The sequence below is a fragment of the Perca flavescens genome, chromosome 17 (genome assembly GCF_004354835.1).
Source record: "Perca flavescens isolate YP-PL-M2 chromosome 17, PFLA_1.0, whole genome shotgun sequence".
In the NCBI taxonomy this organism is placed as follows: Eukaryota; Metazoa; Chordata; class Actinopteri; order Perciformes; family Percidae; genus Perca; species Perca flavescens.
Window position 1 is genome coordinate 8724946 of NC_041347.1, and position 17669 is coordinate 8742614.

Consider the following 17669-nt stretch of genomic DNA (forward strand, 5'->3'; position numbering starts at 1 on the left):
TGGTCCGAGTCTTGAGGAGGTTGTTCACTGTGGAGAAGAGGGTTCTGGGGTTTTGGCAGGGGTTGGTGAGGATGGTTGAGAGGTAGGCAGATTTGGCAGCAATGAGGGCGTCTTTGTAGACAGTGAGGTGGAGTTTATAGGCTTCATGATGGACTGTGAGAGGTGATTTCTTTGTCAGACGTTCAAGTTGGCGGCCAGTTTGTTTCATTTTCCGGAGTGCAGATGTGGACCAGGGTGAAGAGGTGTTAAAAGTGACAGTTTTTGTTTTGAGGGGGGCCAGAGTGTTGAGGGAGGTAGACAAGGTGGAGTTGAGGTGGTTTGTGAGATCATAAGGTGAGGTAAGGGTTGAGTCCAGGTGGAGAGTGGTGGAGAGCAGGTCAGAGAGATGGTGGGGATCGATTGATTTAAGGTTGCGTAATTATAATATATGTATATATAAACATACGTATGGGCTGAAATATGTGCCAGTAGAAACTGAATTTGAATCATTTATATTTGAATTTTAATTGCTAAACTTGAATTATTGCATTGAAAAACTGAATTTGAATCATATAATTTGAAATTGTATTTTTTAATTTGAATCATTGCATTGAAAAACTGATTCTGAATAGTATAATTTGAAATTTAATTTATTTGTTTGTAACTGAAGTCCAATAAAATTTGATCCTCACTGAAAATTCAACTCTCTATATATCTTCACATTCAGTTCTCACAATACAGATTCAGTTCTCAAAATTCAATTTCAAATTACTGTGACAGACATCCGGGTAGTTGGAGGATGAAGGAAGAGCAATTGAGCGCAGATCGATAGGTAGAGTTCAGTGGCGCAGATACACAGGACTCCTCTTCAGCCAATCAGCACCTACGTTTTGGAGCACAGTACCCACCATGAAACGAGGAAGAAGTGCTTGCCTCGCCTTGACCCAGAGACTCATAGATAATATAATCTACCTGTTCACAATGTTCAAAATGTAATGCCTGGTGTTAGTAGGCCTAGGTTTATTAGTCACATTCTTCCACTTAAGTAAACTTAAAATGAACTATCGCTACTTACTTTAGCCTAGCCTACTGCATGCAAAATAGTGTGACTATCCATATTTGAAAATACATGTTAATTAATTTAAACATTTGAATTGCATTGGTTTACTTTGTACATCAGCAAGCCTGCAATACAAGGTGATGTAAGAGCCAGTACCCTGAGTTTATACAAGATGTTTCCACATTGAAACGCAAAATAGTAAATTATTATTTGAGTCTGTCTCCTTCCTAAGAGCGTTTATATACATATTAAAGTTATTTTTGTTTGTGATTTAAAAGTCTAGCTTTATCATAATGTGCAGTAAACAAAACAAAGAGACTAATTAATGTGTTAATACAAAGAATATTTATTATAATCAGTTCACAGATCTGAGTCCAAATAGAATTCACCTTTCTGAACTAAGAGGTTCTGCTTCAAAGTGAAGTTTAAACAGACTGAAATGTCCAGGGTCACCCATCCACTATTTATTCATTTATTTCTGCATGTAGTTATTTATTTAACAAGACTTCAAGTCATGTTTCGTCGTCCACAGTCCAAGTACCGCCAGACTCCCTTTAGGAAACCTCTGATTTAAACTTCAGCAGGCTGTGACAGTCCGCTCCGCTGAGTCCTGGTTCTAGTTCTCCCGGGCTTCCATTCCCTCCAGCCGTCCCAGCAGTATGGCCCGGGCCTCCAGCAGCGTGGTGTCAGTTTTGTCTCCCAGGAAGCGGGCAGTGAGCTCCAGATCTTGCAGCCACAGACGGACTCTGCTGCCACTTTAGCTTCTCTCCGTCCGCCGGCCACCGGCAAACGCAGTGGAACTTCCAGCCGAAATCTACATACAGGTCGTCCTGGACTACATGGAAGATCCTCCCTATCACCACTCTGTCTTTGGCCGGTCCCATCTGGATCAGCGGGGACCGGTGCACCAGCGAGGCAAAGCTGTGTTCCTGCCCGGGGAAAGAGACGGTGCCGTCGGGCCACGGAACTCTCCACCTCCCGCCGCCGCCGGAGCTCAGATTGCAGGTCCAAGGCGGCATTTATATCTTAAAACACATTCTCACCTGTGAACTGTTATCCCTTGCTGTTTGTTTTTTTCATTTCTTTCGTTCCAACATCCATAAACAGCACAACAGTCTGGCAACTTTAGTGCTAATCCTGCGCCACTGAACTTTACCTATCGATCTAATTTAATTCAATTCAATTTCAATTCAATTCAATTTTATTTATAGTATCAAATCATAACAAGAGTTATCTCGAGACACTTTACAGATAGAGTAGGTCTAGACCACACTCTATAATTTACAAAGCCCCAACAATTCCAACAATTACAGTAATTCCCTCAAGAGCAAGCAGTGTGACAGTGGCGAGGAAAAACTCCCTCTTGGGAAGAAACCGGTGTCTGACGGGCCGGTTGGGGGTGTGATGAACAGTGGCGATAATAGTCACATTAATAATGGATCAGTGACTGGATGTAGCGGGAAGCTGCAGGGTTCAGCAGGAAGCAGCAGGGTTCAGCAGGAAGCAGCATGACATTGCAGCAGGGAGTGCAGCAGGACCACGGCGACAGCTGGAACCAGGATCTTGGTGCCAACGTTCTCCAAGGAAATACGCTGGGGGAAAAAACATAAGGACTCCGGGGAGTAAACTCCCCAGAAGCTAGGATTAGTAACAAGCATTGCTGGGACTGGATACACACAAATAGTAATAGTAATAGAAAGGGAGAGGAGAGAGCAGCTCAGTGTTTCGAAGGAAGGAAGTCCCCCGGCAGTCTAAACTATAACAGCGTAACTATAACAGCGTAACTAAGAGAGACAGGTTATAAGGAGAGGTAGCTTTTTCGGGCTTAGAACTCTCCCCCTGCCGGATCGGGCTTGGCTGGCCTGCCTCCCTCTGCTTTGTTATGTATTATTAATCTAACAATTATGAAGAGAAGCAGGTGGGCCAGTTAGGTGAACACTGCAACTCCTCACTCCCTAACTATAAGCTTTATCAAATAGAAGAGTTTTAAGTTCATTCTTGAAAGCGATTACAGTTTCTGCCCCCCGAACCCAGATCAGGAGCGGGTTCCATAGGAGAGGAGCCTGATAACTGAAGGCTCTTGCTCCCATTCTACTTTTAGAGACTCTAGGTACCACCAGTAACTCTGCATTCTGGGAGCGCAGTGCTCTAGTGGGACAATAGGGTATTAGGAGCTCTTCTAGATATGATGCTGCTAGACCATTTAGAGCTTTGTAGGTCAATAGAAGGATTTTAAACTCAATCCTGGATTCAACAGGAAGCCAGTGCAGAGAAGCTAATACAGGAGAAATATGATCTCTTTTCTTAGTTCTTGTCAGAACACGTGCTGCAGCATTCTGGATCAGCTGGAGAGTCTTAAGGGACTTATTCGAGCAACCTGACAGTAGGGAATTACAATAGTCCAGCCTGGAAGTAACAAATGCATGGACTAGTTTTTCAGCATCGTTTTGAGACAGGATATTCCTAATTTTGGCAATGTTACGAAGATGAAAAAAGGCTGTTCTTGAGGTTTGTTTTAGATTGGCATTAAAGGATATATCCTGATCAAAAATGACTCCTAAATTTCTGACAGTAGTGCTGGAGGCCAGGGCAATACCATCCAGAGTAGCTATGTCTTTAGATAATGAGGTTCTGAGGTGTTTGGGTCCCAGTACAATAACTTCAGTTTTGTTAGGGTTTAACATCAGAAAATTATAGGTCATCCAGGATTTTATATCTTTAATGCACGCTTGAAATTTAGCTAGCTGACTAGTTTTGTCTGGTTTGATTGACAAGTATAATTGGGTGTCATCCGCATAACAGTGAAAGTTAATTGAGTGTTTGCTAATAATATTGCCTAGAGGAAGCATATATAAGGAGAATAGAATTGGTCCAAGCACTGAGCCTTGAGGAACCCCATGGCTAACTTTCGCGTACTTGGAGGATTTATCATTAACATTAACAAATTGAGATCGATCAGAGAAATAGGACCTAAACCAGCTCAGAGCAATTCCTTTAATGCCAACCAAGTGTTCCAATCTCTGTAACAGGATTGAATGGTCAATAGTGTCAAAAGCAGCACTAAGATCTAGTAAAACAAGAATGGAGACAAGTCCTTTGTCTGCAGCAGTTAAAAGGTCGTTAGTAATTTTCACCAGTGCCGTCTCTGTGCTATGATGCTTTCTAAATCCTGATTGAAAGTCTTCAAATAAGCTGTGGAAAATCACATAACTGATTAGCAACCACCTTCTCAAGGATCTTGGATAGAAAGGGAAGGTTAGATATAGGTCTATAGTTTGCTAAGACCTCAGGATCGAGGGTGGGTTTTTTCAGAAGAGGTTTTATCACAGCTACTTTAAATGACTGTGGTACATAACCTGTTAATAAGGACATATTGATCATATCTAGTAATGAAGTGTTTACCACGGGTAACGCTTCTTTGAGTAATCTCGTTGGGATGGGGTCTAAGAGACAGGTAGATGGCTTAGCTGAGGATACCTTCAACATTAATTGTTGGAGGTCTATAGGACAAAAGCAGTCCAAGTACATGTCGAGACTAGTCGTCATTTCTAGCGACTCTGCGTCCAAAGGTGAACCGCCAGAAGTTGAGGTCAAAAGGTGATGAATTTTATCTCTAATTGTTGTAATTTTATCATTAAAGAAGATCACGAAGTCATCACTACTCAGAGCTAGAGGAATAGATGGCTCTGTCAGCCTGGCTACAGTGCTGAAAAGAAACCTTGGGTTGTTCTTGTTTTCTTCTATTAGTGATGAGTAATAGTCTGATCTGGCCTTTCTTAGGGCCTTCCTATAGGTTTTCAGACTTTCTTGCCAATCCAAACGGGATTCCTCCACTTTGGTGGAGCGCCACTTACATTCGAGGTTTCGCGAGATTTGTTTTAATTTGCGAGTTTGGGAGTTATACCAAGGTGCTAATTTCCTTTGCTTCATCATCATCTTTTTCAGGGGAGCAACGGAGTCTAAGGTCGTCCGTAGGCAAGTCGTAGCACCATCTACAAATGTATCAATTTGAGAGGGACTGAGGTTAACATAGAGGTCCTCTGTTATGTTAAGGCATGACATAGAGTCGAATGCTGTTGGAATATCTTCTTTAAATTTAGCTATAGCACTGTCAGATAGGCATCTGGTGTAGAAGCTTTTATCTAATTTAATATAGTCAGGTAGTAAGAATTCGAAAGTGATTAAAGAATGATCTGATAATACCGAATTCTGCGGAAATATTATTAAATCCTCAATTTCAATACCATATGCCAGCACAAGGTCGAGGGTGTGGTTAAAACAGTGCGTTGCCTTGTGCACACTCTGACTGAAACCGATTGAATCCAGTAATGAGTTGAAAGCAGTACTAAGGCTATCATTGTCAACGTCCACATGGATATTAAAATCACCTACAATAAGTACTTTGTCTGATTTAAGGACTAAACATGATAAAAACTCTGAGAATTCAGATAAAAATTCTGAATACGGACCTGGAGCCCTGTAAATAACAACGAATGTAATTGGCTGTTATGTTTTCCATTTTGGATGTTGAAGATTAAGAACAAGACTTTCAAAGGAGTTATAATTTAGTTTAGGTTTAGGAGTAATTAACAGGCTTGCATCAAAGATGGCTGCAACTCCCCCTCCTCGGCCTGAGCCTCTAGGAATTTGAGTATTAATATGACTGGGAGGAGTGGCTTCATTTAGACTGACATAGTCTTCATGGCCCAGCCAGGTTTCAGTAAGACAAAATAAATCAATGTTGTTATCTGATATCAACTCGTTAACCAATAATGCTTTAGAAGACAGAGATCTAATATTTAATAGTCCACATCTAATTTTCCTATTTTGTTCAATCGTTGCAGTCTTTTTAATTCCAATTAGGTTGTTAAGTATAGCGCATCTTTTGTTTACCTTTGATTTAACCGATCTGAGCCGGGGGACAGACACCGTGCTTATTAGACTATGAGTGTGTGACTGCTCCAACGGAAGCACCGAGGGGCGCGTAGTACTGCACCCCTGATTACTAATATCAAACTTGGGTTGTCATGGTTTATGTCTGATAAACTCGGTCAGATTTTTTGATATGAGAGCGGCTCCGTCCCAGGTGGGATGAATGCCGTCTCTCTCCATCAGACCAGGCTTTCCCCAGAACGCCCCCCAGTTATTCACATAGCCCACATCATTAGCTGGGCACCACCCCGACAACCAGCGGTGGAAGGATGACGTACGGTCGATTGCTCTTCCTTCATCCTCCAACTACCCGGATGTCTGTCACAGTAACTTGAAATTGAATTTTGAGAACTGAATCTGAATTGTGAGAACTGTATGTGAAGATATATAGAGAGTTGAATTTTCAGTGAGGATCAAATTTTATTGGACTTCAGTTACAAACAAATAAATTCAATTTCAAATGATACTATTCAGATTCAGTTTTTCAATGCAATGATTCAAATTAAACAATACAATTTCAAATTATATGATTCAAATTCAGTTTTTCAATGCAATAATTCAAGTTTAGCAATTCAAATTCAAATATAAATGATTCAAATTCAGTTTCAGATGGCACATATTTCAGCCCATACATACAGTCTTTTGGAGCTAAAAGCTAACAGTTGCCCCATTTTGCTGATGTCTTCCTAGCCCTTACAGAAGGTTTTGTATCCAGCCTTGAAGTCCAGAATTTTTCAGGTCTTTGTGCAATTAGTCCATACTGTTACATCCAAGATTGATACACTGTAAGAAATGTAATAGTAATAACAAAATAGTTTGTCTTTTATATGAGTTATACTGTTCAATATGTTTATTGTTGCACTGGATGACTCCAAATATATAGAACGGTTTTAGACAACACAAATGCTTGTGTGGCATTGCTGTGTGTGTGATATCAATAAATATGACATTATTATTTTAGTATTGGCATAAGTATTGGCATAAGTGAATATCATGAGGAAAAAAGCGTCTGGACTTGTTTAGAAAAAATTTAGATATTTTGTCCACTGTATACAATTTTTATTTTTTCACTGTTTGCCTCATAATGCATATTAGGAAAGGAGATTGGCTTAGCTTTTATTGCTATGTGTGTGAAATCAATATATATCTGTGAGATTCATGTTCCGTTTATTTATTTATTTGTCTTTATGGTCCTAGAACCTTTTTAACTTTGAAGTGACCTCACTGCAGCACAAATATTCTAATAGCCCAGTTTTTACAAGCTTTTACAAGCCTTTATAGAAAATAAAGCCAGACGGACCAGAGGTGGTCAAAAATCCTTTAGGGCTCTGGGATATTTGCAATGGCAAACCTCTCGATATTTACTGACGTTTGCTCTCGTTACACTTTGGGTCCCACTTTTGCGCGCTCCCCGGGTAGTCGGGGGCAACTCGCGTAATGGGCGACTGGCACCGGGAGGCTTGGACCCCGTCATAACTGCTTGCAGTTCTAGTTAGCTTTGTAGCAACTCATTTGGCAATGGCTTGAATGTAACGGATGCTTATTATTATTATTAAAAAGTTACACACTTTTATAGGGCCAATACACATAGTAGCGGCCCCTAGTGTAACCAATAAATGTAAGCCCTCCCCAAAGCCTTCTGGAAATACACTATGGGCTGCTTTACAAATAGTTTTTTTTTCCCAATGTTCCACCACAAACATAGGAGTTTGTGCAGTGCTAATTGGTGGTTCTTACACAGAAAGTACCATATGTGTTTCCGTGTAAAAAAAACAAAAAAAGAAAGTCACGTCATTTGAAGTAGAATTCTGGCTGTGTTACCTGAAAGAAAAAGGGGAATGTTTTGAATGGTGAGGGGAACTTCAGTATTATTTTCTGGTAAGTCATAATGGGGATTTCCTGTTAAATTAGAAGCTTATCCCAACTCCCATATTATATACAGCCTCAATACCTGCAGTAACAGCCTCATGTTGATCCTTGAGTCCGTCGTCCAAAGCAGAGCACTGCTACAGCAGGACACACACCCTTGTTGAAGGGGAGCTGATGAAATCACTAATACACACATACATAACCTGCTATATTGTTAAAGAGGTAAGACAGTACAGATTTGTGCTGCCTAACTCTCAGTTCACCTTCTATTTCCTTCATATCCTCTGTGTGGCAGTTGTACTAGACCAACTCAAAGCATTTAACTTTATCTCTACAAGAAACATCTCCTCCATTCTGTGCAGTTTCCGGCCTCAGTTGTTAAAAACATTGTTTCGTGTGTATATTGTGACGGTGCTGTATATTTCAGGATAAAATAGCTTTCAGATGGTTGATATTTATGACTTGTTTATTCTGTGTGGTTTGGTGGCTGTGTCTGTTCTCCATTTTGACTTTTGACTAAAAATGTAATTCAAATTCATCTCTCACACATCTGGAATTTACATCAAAATGTCTACAGATTCAGGGTGTGATGACAGGGCAATGAAAAAAAAATACAATTACCTTTTATAAAAACCATTGGCCAAGACCATCCTTGTTATTGCAATAAAGAAAACCAGGGCAGTCTTTTTACCATGTGTTAAATCATTAGACCTCACATTAACGTGAGCCTGGTGTAAACGTAAGCTAATGTCAATGAAATTTCAAATCCAGTCAAGTTGGGAGTTTTATATCCATATATGGCTGCATCATTGTTTGAACTGTTAGATATTTTAGGGCACTGGGGTTGCTTCAGGTGGTATTTGGTTGGAGATGGCAACAGTTTTATGATTCAAAGGCAAAATGTGTAATGAGAGTTCCTATTTAGTGTCCATAAACCTCATCAAACATTCTGTGTCCACCTTGTTTACTGAGAACTATATGGGAGCACTATTGAAATACATTAGTAGCCCTATTTAGTAGCCTAAAAATCTAGACGCACCCTACCGGCAGTGCAATTATTTTGCAGCCAGGTGGGTCTAGGCACTCTCCATTGACTTGCGAGCTGGAAAAACCAAACTCTGGTCAGGCCAATCACATCGTGTACAGAGTCGGTGGGCGGGCTTATGGCTGCTGCTGCTGGGGACAGCGGTCTTCTGGAAGACTTGGAGTTCAGCTTTTCTTTGAGAAAAGAACAAAGAACGGCACAGAAATCATTCTTAAAAAAAGAAGATGTCTTCGGAGACCGGATACGGCCAAAGTTTAATCTATCAACTAGCTTCGCTACAGTGACACTACCTTCTTTGTTGCTCTGCCTGGTTGTAGCTCTATCCTATTACGTACAGAGAGAATTTGAAAGACAACCGTTTATCCCGCCCCTCGAATTGAGCCCTGTCAGTGGTGAGTTCCCAGACCCAACATCTTGATGTGGGTCTGCCTTGTCAGGCTACTTATTTAGTGCATTGCTATTAAAATATATATTGAATGTTGCTTGATCAAATGTGGAACAAATGAATGGTGAGTTATATAAGTAGAATCAAAGCATCTTTGCCCTGGTGATTGAATACTGGACTCTGATTGGCTCGTCTGATACTTCCAACTGGACCTGGTCTTTGTAACTGAATCCTTTTGAGTCAATCTGTTTTCTAAAGATTTTCTTTAACTTATGTTGCGTGTGTTAATTCAAACACACGTGTTTCAGAAAAAAAGAAGAAATTACCCCACCTCCACATTATCCCCATAGAAAAAAAAAAGTTAATTTGCCATTGGCTGCCAATAAAAACTACTGGCCAAAAGAATAATACACATTATGCTTATAGAGATTTGTTACCTACACTGTTCATTCCCAGCTATAGCAACATCTGTGATATGATATTGGGTGGGAGAGTGTACATAACTCTGTTAAGAAAAAGTAATTTACAGTATTTCATGAGTTATGTTTATGTACACTATGTAATGAGGTAAAATATAATATTAAACATATGTATGTACATATGTGTTATATACATGAAAAACATACATTATTTTCTAACTTTAAGCAAAGACTGATTTATCTTTGTAAAAGTGTTTTCATTTTGATAACACTGACCCTGGCTTCTCTCCCTGACAGATGGCTTTGTGCTCTCATTGGAATAGTGCTGGTTGGAGTCAGTGTAATATGTGTAAGTATAAGGCTGACAACTACACCATTAGTGGGAATTCAGATATTAGATATTTCAGCACTGGAACTGAACTCTCTCATTTTGCCAAACCTTCCTCTACAGCGCTTTGGAGGAAGTTCTGGCTAGTCCACACAACATCATCGGATAGGAGAAAAACATGCTCTGGTTTATTGGCATTTCTTTAAACCAATTCAGAAAATGGCTTACTGATTTTGGCGATTTTGTGGGATATCACAAAGCTGGTCTTGACTGCTGCATCCCTGGATGCCTGGTTGCTATTGCAGCGTAACTAGCAAAGCTTCAGATGTCCGTGCCCGCTCTGCATCAGTCAAGTTGTTGTATTTCTCTGTGTGTTTAGTATTGTAGTGCCGATTCAAATTATAATCCTTTAACACAGCGATCTGTTCTCCACAAACTAAGCACACAGCTTTACCTTTGATTTCAGTAAATAAAAACTTAGAGGTCCATGTTTGGTTAAAACCTCGGCACTCTGTATCAACCTCTTTCTTTCCCATGAGCTGTCATATTTGAGGGATAACAGCTCATTCACGTCCATGCTAACGTCTCCCACTCAGTTCGTGGTTCACCGACACATCCATGGGTCCGACCTTTCTTACTGTCTAACTATGGGTCCAACCGTCCGACACATTGCAGTTCTTCTTCTACTTCCTTTTAATTGCGACTTGCAACCAGAGAAGAAGAAGCTGCATACGTTCGTACAAAAAACGAATGCCCAGGTCTGGTGTAGCTGTTCCGGGCACGATTTTTTTGTTCTTCCTTTTGATTTTCGTTAGTCAAAGTTTTTTGTTTTTTTACTCAGTAACGGATGGGATTTGTAATGTAGCAAAATACAATACTTCACTCAAAACGTAATGAAGTACATTTTAAAATCCCGATTTTAAAAGCTTGAGTGAGTAAAATGTATTTTGTTACTTTCCACCTCTTAGGGACTGTTCATTATTTATTTAAGGGGCCACCAGAGGAGTTTGGGGACCTTTCGTCAAAAAAGACTTAACCCTCCCTTTGCCGGCAATACATTTTTAGATTTAGCTCCTACGTCCGCCAACTTCACACCGCGAACACTCACTGGCAAAGCTGATGTGATCCAAACATTTCCAATAATATTTAACTACATAATGACAATGCGACACTACTGTCATTGTTTTTGCTTTTGTGTTCTTCAAATCCTCTTCCAACCATTCATCAAAATCATCTAGGTCCACCATATGAATCAAAATGAACAACAAAATGATCAATGAATCAATATTGTAGCCTACTGATTTCTGACTCCACTCTGGAAGTTACATTGTTGCCATGGAAATGGCGGAGTAATATTTTTTAGTGATGAGCACATGCTGATTTGATCACGTTCTAATTGACCAATCAGATTGCCTGGATCTACTTGTTATATAATATCTAATAATTCATACACATTAAGATGCATCAGTCCTGAAATTTTACATTCCTCAGCCAATAGAAACACAACAGTAGAGCCACTACATGCAGAATGTAAAGCATTATATGTACACTAAGTATAAAAGGTTTATATTCTCAAAGCCAGGTTAGGATTTGAATGTACAAAAAAGCATTGAGAGGGTTGGAACTGTTTTTCTAGGGTAAAAAACATCCAGATTGTCCAAATGATCCACATTATCCACCTGTTCTATATCTCATGACTCTCCAAATTCATTCACCCCTCATTCTGCCAATGGGAGTCTGAATTCACAGTGATTTCAATGCTAATATCAAAAAGCAGCCAGCATCGCTCCCAAATGGAAAATGTTTGTCGTTTACACTCCAATACAAATGAATGAATTCAAATTGAATAAACATAAATATACATTTTCATAAATCTGTTCTGTTCTAGGTTCCATTTGCCAAAAACATCTATGGTCTGATTGTTCCAATCTTTGGTGTTGGTTTTGCTATTGGTAAGTCATAAATGTAATACTATGCTTATCACGTACAGGGTTTCTCGGAGAAAATGTGTTAGTTAAGAGGGTAGGGTGGGGTTTGCTGTCAGAGGGGGGCGGGGGGTCCTTTAAGAGAGCTCTGTGTGTGTCAGAAGTGGGCAGAAGAGAGATAGAGAAAGAGAAAAGCAGATGTGTAGATGTGACCGGAGCAGAGTTGGTGGTATAAGTTTAAGTTTTGTACACAGTGTGTGTGGTGTCCGAAATAAACCCCAGACTGAAAGCCAAGCTCATTCATTTGCTCACCAGAAACGGGATTTTAACTCAACTAACGTTATTCATTTAATAACGTCTGCCCTGGAGGGAACGAAGCAATGAGGAAAGATTAACAGGTTGATTGTCGGCTATCCAAATGCCAGATGGGAAAAAAAAAAAAATGTATCCCTGGATAAAGAATGTTGTAGCATGTTTGGCGAACTATGATAGATAGCGCGATGACATTCAACCACCAGATGCGGCTGTGCGGACGCATCACACGATTCAGAGGCATATCACATATTTAAAGATTGTAAAAACTGATTTGTTTTTTATTATTTATTTTTTTAATGCATTCTACAGAGAAGGGAGACTGGCGTTGGTCACGGTTTGGAATGAAAAGGAGAAAACAAGACAGAGTAACACGGCGAATATTGCTTATATACTTTTTTTTTTACGACTTAGTTAAGGCGGCAGGCGTGTGTTGTTTAGGCGGACATCTTAACTGCAAAGTGCTGCGGGAAACCCTGAAGTACAAGTGTTCCCATGGCTGAGCATGTAAGAGCTATATAGTCTGTGTTGTGTTACAGGCATGGTGGACTTGTCTATGATGCCTATCATGGGTGACCTGGTGGACCTGCGCCATGTGTCTGTTTATGGAAGTGTGTATGCCATTGCTGATGTGGCTTTGTGCATGGGATTTGCTTTAGGTAAGAAGGAACCATGAAACCTTAGCAATATTATAGACTATTATATCTCTAAAGTGTCTTTGAATTTGAAAAGAGACAGAAAGTGTCCAATCCCTAGAAATCTTTGGCTGATCTTGATTTTGGCCTGACTCATTAGTTATTATTAGGACATGACCATATGTGTTTCCAGCTAATGGTTGTGGTACTTGGTGTCTAGGTTAAGGCAATGTAACCATGACATTAAATAGAAACAGGTGGTTATGCATCTTCTAGCACTAATTTTTGATTATTACACAGCAAGTACCGTATGTGTTTCCATGTAACAAATAACAGCATTTAACCTAGAATACTGACTCAGAATATTTGGAATGGAACTAAGCAAAAAAAGAAACGCCCCTTTTTCAGGACACTGTATTTTAAAGCGACACTGTAACTTTTCCCTCTTCGGTCCCCCTACAGGTTGTCTCATTGGAACTACAGCTTGGAGTGCACATAAAAAAAAAATATATAATACACTAGAATAGATATTGTATACAAGTCTGTATAAAAACTATATTTTTTGTTCTTGCTTAAAATTGTAGGCAGGCTACTTAGTAGGTCAAACCTCCGGGACCTCTTAACCTGGGAACCTTGCTGTCATCAGGTTAGCTGCTAGCTGCTATCATCCTCGTTTTTCCTACCGCCACGGCAACTACACTTTTATGGATGAAACATGTCGTAGAAATGTAAAAGTGCTGATGACTGAGTATGGCTATATCTCGAGAGTTACCTCAACTTCAGTTTTATTGAAGGACAGGACACATTTTGGCCAGATTGTGTCATTTGTGGCGAGAAGCTAGCTAATGACAGCATGAAGCCAAGCAAAATGAAACGACACCAAGAAACAAAACACCAGGAGAAGGCCAGGACTTTTTTGAGAGGAAAAAGCAACATGCACTATCAAAAAGATCCACGGACATCAGAAAAGCATTTGAAAGAGCCGGCAGTCATTTACACAGAGCCACAGAAGCGTCATTTGAGTGTTCGCTATTAATTGCCAAGGCTAAAAAGCCACACACTATTGGAGAGCATCTAATAAACCCGCCTGCCTGAAAATTGTAGAGAGACTGTGTGGCCCACAGGTGGTGGAAGTGAAAACCGTCCCACTCTCTGATGACACTGTCAAAGATTGTCACAAACAGATGCACAAGACACTTAGAAATGTTCCCTTTGCCATTCAGTTGTAAAGTATGTTACATCGCCAAGCCTTAGCCAGTAAAAAACTTTCAGAAGACCTCAGTGACACCCTGGCAACTGTTGTTAAAGTTGTAAACTTCATCAAAGCTCGCCCTACAAACAAGAGACTGTTTGCCCAGCTGTGTGAGGATGTAGCGCACAGAGGTACATTGGTTGTCGCGTGATCAAGTGCTTGTGCGTTTTATGTAACTGCAGGAAAAAATAAAGGAATTCTTGCAAGATCACAATTGACAACTGTGCGAACAGTTGACTGATGCATTCTGGATCAAAACGGCATACCTAGCAGACATACTGTATTTGCTCTCTACAATGAGACAAACAAGCTGATGCAAGGCTCCGAATCAAACGCTCTCAGTGCTTTTGTACGCAAAATGGAATACAGAGTTGGGAAAATGACAAAAGGAGAGCTGCACCAATTTCCACTGCTGATAAAACAGTCTGGTGGCACTGTTTACCCGACATATGAACTTGCTCCAGGAGGAAATTAAGTCATGTTTTGCCGATGTTGATGAGTACTTATTAAAAGAGTCGTGGATGATGGACCCTATGCTATTTCTAGCATGGAGGAAGTGGAATACATCGGCTGTGAAGATGAGCTTGCTTCAAGCTGATTCTGCGTCAAAGAAATATTTCCAGGAGAATGGATACAAAAAGTTTTGGATCGTCAAAGGACATGCTGTTGCACCAAGACTGGCCAAACATGTAATTACAAGGATTATTCTCCCATTCAGCACATATCACATATCTCATATCTGTCTGAGATGGCCTTGTAACAATAAAAACAAAGGCCCGTAACAGGCTCGATGTACACCAGGACTTTAGGCTGGCTGTCACTAACCTCACACCAGACATTCCATCCCTAGTCAGAGGTATGCAAGCCCAAGGTGGCCATTAGTTCATGAATGAACTGGATGATAGAATAAAACATGTTCATAAGAGTTTAATAAGTTATTGATTATTAGTGTTAAATTAGAGCCAAATTAAAACAATGTGCTGTAGCTGTGTTAAAACAGGTTTATCATGATGTACATTTGCATGAAAACCATCGAGGAAGACTTTGTGTGTGTGTTTGTGTGTGTGTGTGTGTGTGTGTGTGTGTGTGTTCCGGCAGTTGGGGGGGGCTCAGCTTTTCTTAGACATAAGTAGGGGCGCGCGCCAAGGAAAAAATGTTTGGAAACCACTGCTCTATACCATGTATTTATCCTGAATGAAGATGTTGTTGTAAATATGTCTGTACAGAGTTGCAATGCCAAGTGCTGCTCTAATTGAACAAGCCAAACTTAACAAGTATTGTATGTGATCTGTCCCTGACTGATGCAGGTTCATCAATCGGAGGAGCCATAGCTGAGAGTATTGGCTTCCCCTGGCTGATGACCATCATTGGAATAGTGGATATTATTTTTGCTCCTCTTTGCATCTTCCTCAGGAGTCCACCGGGACAAGAAGAGAAAATTGTAAGATCCAAAGCACACATAAATACAGTCAATGAAATTCTTTATAAACTCAAAGAAATATGGAAGCCCTGGAAGGCAAGGTCAACAAAATGTTACACCTCACACAATCAAAAATGACCCACGTGGACCAACAAGTGCCTCTATAATCAAGGTAGATGGGTTTTGGCAGATATCTCCTACATTACACATCGCACATTTAAACCTTACATTTCCACTTTTCTTGAATTAAGATGAATCACATGACATGGTATATGCCCATTTCCCCATGAAATGTCCAAAACCACTCTTCCTGTGGTTTTCGCCCAATCTGCCTGAAACTTTGCATGTAGCATCTTCAGACATATAAAAAAAAAAAAAGTTATAAAAAAACTGCAAAACTTTACAGAAAGTACCAGCATATTATTTCTAATCATGTCTGCTTTTAAGAAGTTAGAATGGGCCAAATTAAAACGTTAACAATAAAAGAACTGTGTGTCATAACCTAACGGGAGTTATCTCAGGACACTTTACCAGAGATGGCAAAAGTACTCACTTCTCGTACTTAAAGGAACACGCCGACTTATTGGGACTTTAGCTTATTCACCGTAACCCCCAGAGTAAGACAAGTCGATACATACCCTTCTCATCTCCGTGCGTGCTGTAACGCTGTCTGGCGGTTCCAGTATTAGCTTAGCCCAGCACAGATCCTGCAGGTAACTGGTTCCAACTAGCCTACTGCTCCCAATTGTGACAAAAGTAACAAAATAACACCAACATGTTCATATTTACATGTTGTGATTTGTAGAGTCACAGCATGTACAAAAAACAACGTAACATGAGACACAGCCATCTTTTAACAGTAAACAAACCGGGAACTATATTCTCAGAGAAGTTTGCTGCGAGCATATCACTCCGCCCAAGTACTATATTCTTCCGCCTGAGAATATAGTTCCCGGTTTGTTTACAGTTAGAAGATGGCTGTGTCTCATGTTACGTTGTTTTTTGTACACGCTGTGTCTCTATAAATCACAACATGTAAATAGGAACATGTTGGCGTTATTTTGTCACTTATTCGGAGCAGTAGGATTACTGGAACCATTCACCTGATGTTCTGTCCTGGCCTGATGTCGCTGGAGCCGTCAGACAGCCTTACAGCACGCACGGAGATGAGAAGGGTATGTATCGACTTGTCTAACTCTGGGGGTTACGGTGAATAAGCTAAATTCCCAATAAGTCGGCGTGTTCCTTTAAGTAGAAGTACAGATACTTGTGTTAAAAAATACTCTGGTAAAAGTAGAAGTACTGATTTAACTTATTTACTCAAGTAAAAGTAACAACGTACAGGCTTGGAAATGTACTTAAAGTATAAAAGTAAAAGTAGACTTGCGAATGACCATTTTTTATGCAAAGCTACCTAGACTGTAGAGTTATGTGATTCTAACTTAACAAATAAGCACACAACAGAGATTCCCGACGAGTGCCAAGCATCATGCCTTTATTTCCCGTTACTCTTTTACAGCCCCTCCCCCTAGGCTATATCACATCCTGTCATATCAAAGCCTTTAACACTACATCCCCCCTAAGATCAGTTGTACTGATATATGACAGATTAAACTAGCACCTCTGTACTGTAACCGACTATATCACAAGTTAACTGTAAAGTAATACCCAACTGTGTCTTATGAACAATAAGCATGTGAACATTAACTGAATATCTGAACTAAGAAGGTGGGGTAGACTGCCCAATCCTTCTACTGAGTGTGGGGGTTTATTCTGCCCCGTAGAAATCACTCAGTTTCACCAGGGGTACCTACTATTTAGCCACAAAGTCTTTCAGGTACCCTGGAGGCTGTCTCTCTCTGACAGGGTAGCGTGCCGGAGGCTCAGGACTGCATGGTTGAACTGAGCCCTGCTCTGCATGATCTGGCCCCACTGGCTGACCAGTGGGGCCAGAAAGTTGCTCTGGCTCTGGTAAGATGGTCTGGTGGGATGGTCTGGTAGGATAGTCTGGCAGGATGGCTTGCGCTGTCGGCGCCACTGTCGTAGAGACGAGGTGGTTTCGGTTGCGGCGCAGATTCCCTCTGGGAGTGTCAATGATGTATGACCTT

At 40.5% G+C, this 17669-nt stretch overlaps 1 protein-coding gene across 1 annotated transcript in view; it reads left to right on the forward strand.

Annotated features, from left to right (window-relative positions):
- LOC114572384 (synaptic vesicular amine transporter-like) overlaps nt 1-17669 on the forward strand; it is a 79770-nt gene that overhangs the window by 42184 nt on the left and 19917 nt on the right. Inside the window, exons 12-15 of the mRNA XM_028603995.1 lie at nt 9987-10038; nt 11906-11969; nt 12794-12913; nt 15449-15582. Coding sequence (XP_028459796.1) covers nt 9987-10038; nt 11906-11969; nt 12794-12913; nt 15449-15582 — 370 coding nt within the window. The remainder of the gene's footprint in view (nt 1-9986; nt 10039-11905; nt 11970-12793; nt 12914-15448; nt 15583-17669) is intronic.